The sequence below is a fragment of the Bidens hawaiensis genome, unplaced genomic scaffold (assembly GCF_021521415.1).
Source record: "Bidens hawaiensis isolate Kalapana, Puna unplaced genomic scaffold, B.hawaiensis_p1.1 tig00057165_1, whole genome shotgun sequence".
Classification (NCBI taxonomy): Eukaryota; Viridiplantae; Streptophyta; class Magnoliopsida; order Asterales; family Asteraceae; genus Bidens; species Bidens hawaiensis.
Window position 1 is genome coordinate 66,231 of NW_027500330.1, and position 4,577 is coordinate 70,807.

The 4,577-nt window shown below is 38.5% G+C and overlaps 1 protein-coding gene across 1 annotated transcript; it reads right to left on the bottom strand.

The window, feature by feature from the left end:
* Positions 1 to 587: 587 nt before the first annotated feature.
* LOC143601822 (calcium uniporter protein 3, mitochondrial-like) lies at positions 588 to 2,998 on the bottom strand. Its single transcript, XM_077079126.1, has 2 exons — positions 2,212 to 2,998; positions 588 to 1,215 (listed from the first exon to the last, which is right to left on the bottom strand). Exons 1-2 carry the CDS (start codon positions 2,770 to 2,772, stop codon positions 742 to 744), a joined length of 1,035 nt encoding a protein of 344 aa, XP_076935241.1. The 5' UTR covers positions 2,773 to 2,998; the 3' UTR covers positions 588 to 741.
* Between the last annotated feature and the right edge of the window lie 1,579 nt (positions 2,999 to 4,577).

Genomic DNA, 4,577 nt, shown 5'->3' on the forward strand with positions numbered 1-4,577 from the left:
ATCGTACTTGTTAAATAGTTGTTACCGAATCTCTAGTCCTAATTCCTATATACATGCTTCAGCAGATTTAGTTTAACTAAAAAGGTTCTTTACAGCTTCAAAGTAGCCTCACATGCTTGTTAGAGAATACATGTTATTATTAGTAACAACACAAATGAAATGCATATAAAATGCCTATTGTATGATTCATAAATTTGTAATGCATATAATGCAGTATATATACTACAAAAACATCTTGATCAAAACGAGTTCCAAACAGTGATGATGATTGATGATTATTATTGTGACTACTAGCAAGTGAACAAGACTCACATGAGGCATGAACAGAGCAAGACTCACATGAGGCCATGAACAGAAGCTTTCTGGTTCACAATTAAAAGAAGAATGTCCCAATAGATTAAAAGTATATGATTATGGATTAGCTTAGTACCATACCGATACGGATCCTGATTTTCAGGATCCCAATTTTTTAAAACTTGGTACTGATTGTTTGGGTACCAACGCCCAAAACCATTTGCTCATCCCTAGGGGAAAACATATAACATATTCATGAAGAAATATTATGTATTTGTTAGAATGCTCTCATTTTCATATAGGGGAAAACATAAACAAAACTTGGCTCTCCATGTTAAATTTACAAGATACCGCTTCTCAATCCAAAAGGGATTAAAAAAGAAACATAGAATTTTCCAAGGTGATTTAAACTAAAATTTCAAACTCTTCTACAATTCCAATTTATGTTCAAGTAAATGTCTTTTCAACCCCTTCATCTACAAATGAATGTTCACTTGGCCATGGCTCTTGATGTGGGTAACAAGCTTTCCTCAACTCCTTATACTTCTCCACATCAAACCCTTCGCGTTTCATCAACTTCTTCTGCTTCGAACTAAACCGGCTCTGATAGAACCCTTCAAAAGACGGTTCTTTTGAAGTCCTTAAGAAAAACGTGTATCCGGCCATGAAATACAGCGATGTGACATAAAAACAAATGGGTTCCATCACGTCCCATGAAAGTTCCCAAAACGTGAGCCTCATGAACACGCCAGTCTGGACAATTAGGTATGCCAGACCAACCCATAGCTCATGTTGAACCATGTTTCTCGCCCGAGTATCAATTGCTGACTTCCATCGCTCCATCTCTTCCAATTCTTTCACCGACCGGTTGTGGGCCACCGGAACATTCTTGGGTAGCAAGCTGTGTATTGCTTTCACCACCTGTAACACAAAATTGTTCGTAAAACAAAACTCAACCCAAATTCAATTTCAAATTTGACACTTAACAACTTTTTCTGACTCTTTTGTCCCTAAACAGTGACCACCAAAAAAACTTCAAACTAAAACAAAAGAAGTGAAAATCCAAAAAATATACAAGTTGAACACATAACTTTTGCCTACCAAAACACACGCAAAAAACTCAACACATACAAATCTAATTTGTTCCTTTCTTAGAACCCAACCACTTACATGACCCTAAAACCCAATTTTGACCACACCCAACTATTGAAAATTTAGTCAAACCCCAGATCCCTTTACCAGAGCAGATTTCATAAAAAGCCAGAAAATACATATAAATTCAAGTTGCACTGCATGTAATACAATTTGTATTTTTATCTGGAAATTAATGAAACCAGAAAAACCATTGCTCCAAAACTGAATTATTAATTTAATCATTTATTATTAATTAATTTGTTTATTAAATTCATTTGGTTGGAAAGGAAGATGGATCATGATCTCTAGGTCGGTGTCCACGTCAAACCAACGTGTTTAACTACACGCTTTTAGATTTGGTTGTTTCTGAATCATCCCTGTCGAGAAAAACATCACACAAAAATACAAAAGGAACTAATCAGATTTCGGTCTCTCTTTTAACAAACAAATTAAAAACCCATGCAAATTACAAACCTTAAAAACACCAGATTCCTGATAGGGAAAAATTAACGTATAAATTAAATTAACTTGTTAAATGCGAGAATCATGCTAGAATTACAACATCGTATAATTATAGTCTAGTGTAATCACAAAATGGTGTAATTACACTACGATGTAATTACATAATTACACTACTTGTAATTATAATTATACTTCTTGATTCTCATGATTATCGCGTTAATTTAATTTGTACTAATCCAAACTCATTCCAAAAATTAGATTATGTAAAACAACTAATTCATATAAATAAATCACAAATTTGTATAAAAATAAAGTGCTAACCTGTTCAGGCTTAAGGAACACAACGTTTCCTAGTATGATGACGTCACCGGAATCATCTAATGCTTTAGCCAAATCCAACCCTTGATCTCTGTTGCCACATCCATCCACACACATCTCAACATACTCGTCATAAGATATATTATTCTTCCCACTGCTTTTTAACTTAGTTTTCAACTTTTGAATTTGCAAAACCCTGAGTATCTTCTTCGCGTCCGCCGCCGTCAACTCCGTCTCCGTCGACTTCTCCGGCGATCTCTCCACCGGCGGCGAAAGTGAAAGTGCATCGAGTCGGACCCGGTTTCGGGTAATGTCCATTTGTTTTAAACTCTCCAATATGTTCTCTGTTTTTGGCCTGAGTAATTCCGGCAATCCGGAGAATGATAACCGCCGGAAAACCGTCTGGTCGCCGGGATCTGGTGCGGCGGGATTGGGCGGTATGAAAACGTGAGGGGCGGCGGCGGAGGAAGATGGTGAAATGCGGCAGTTGCGTAAGGTTTGGTTGAAGAATTTGGTGTTGCAGATGTTTAGCATCCGGTGAATAAGGTTTTGCTTGAATGCCATTGATGATGATATTGATAATGATAAAGACACAGACACAGTTGTTTGGTGTTTTGGTTTTATGGGATTATTAAGGAAACGGTTGGTGTGTGTTTTGTAGTGAAATGTGAAGGCTTGAATGAATGAATTGAGGAAGACTGCAGTTACGACTCCAGATTTATAGGGGGCTTGATTTTGAGGGTGTAAATGGATAGGAGGATAAGAACAAATTTTCTTACGCTAATATGATGCTTCTAATAAATAAAAATATTAATAACAAAAAGGTTTATGCATACGCATGGGCATCAACTATTAGACCATCCGCTTTGATGGGGCTACGAAGCCCCTCCACCGTGTCACGTCAACGTCACGTAAGCATCGAGGGCATCGAAGTCTCACCCAAAGATATCCCGCTATGGTTTAATGCCCTAATGACGCCCCTATTATACATATATATGCATATGTATGTATGTGTGAGAGAGAGATGGAGAGAGTTGCTGAGTGGGGGCCACCAAAATCTTTCATCCACGTCGGCCAACACAACGACCGGATTGTTGGCGCCCACCCTCTAACCGCGCTCCACTGCGGTGTTTGCCGCCCTTGGCGCCCAAAAAATCACCCCCACCAAGCCCCATGACGGATGGTCTTAGGCTATGTATAGTGGATGACTACATAATAAGATGATTGGTGACATGTGACGTCCAATTAGCAAATAGTATGGTTTTTCTTGGGTTTTTGTTTTATGTATATATATCACATACATACAAACTTATAATAATAAACAAACAAACACACACTGGCGACAAAAAAACGTCGCCCCTCTTATCGGGGGGGGGGGGGGGGGGGGGGGAGGGGGGCATTGTTCCCTCAAGCATCGCCTCAAATTTTGCCACCCACTACACGTAGTACTTATGTATGAATCCAAATGTTTATAAGAAATGTCTTTATTTTAGACAATAGACCACTATTACATTGGTGTGTATATTTTTGAACGGCCAACAAATCTTTTAAAATGAGCTACTGGTCATATTTACCATATCGGGATACACCTATCTTTTGATCCGGGGAAAAACCCCCGCTAACGCTCGTGAACACTCGCCCGAAGGTATGACAGTGCAGTAAGATAAAACTCGTTCAGTTCAAGGATCCAACTAGTAAAAACCACATACTCGCCTAGTCTTCTATCATTATTTTGGTGTCTCTGAAACTAAATACTAAGGGTAGGAAACGAACCTTGGTCACATAGAACACTAGTAAAAACCACATACTCGCCTAGTCTTCTATCATTATTTTGGTGTCCCTGAAACTAAATACTAAGGGTAGGAAACGAACCTTGGTCCACATAGAACACTAAGTCTCTCCCTTACCGCTCCATCACTATCTCATGTCATGTTTGTGTATATATATACCCTTATAACTAACTAGTTTTTTTACCAGGCGCGTTGCACCGGACTGGTCGGATCTGCTTATGTACTAGTCACGTTATGACAGCGAGTAAACGCGAATTCGGCCAATATCAGTTACGTTCGTTACAGTATGAGCAATGCTGATAAAACCCAAGCGCTAAAACCTAAGAAAATAAGTTCTTCAAATTAACTTACAAACAAATAAAATATTTAAAACGACGTTTATCCGATTAGTAAAACCTAGACGTTGGTAAAATTCAACCGGTGTTGGTGACGGACGTTGGGGCGAACACTCGCCCAAAGGTATGACAGTGCAGTAAGATAAAACTTGTTTAGTTTAAGGATCCAACTTGTAAAAACCACATACTCGCCTAGTCTTCTATCATCACTTTGGTGTCTCTGAAACTAAATACTGAGGGTAGG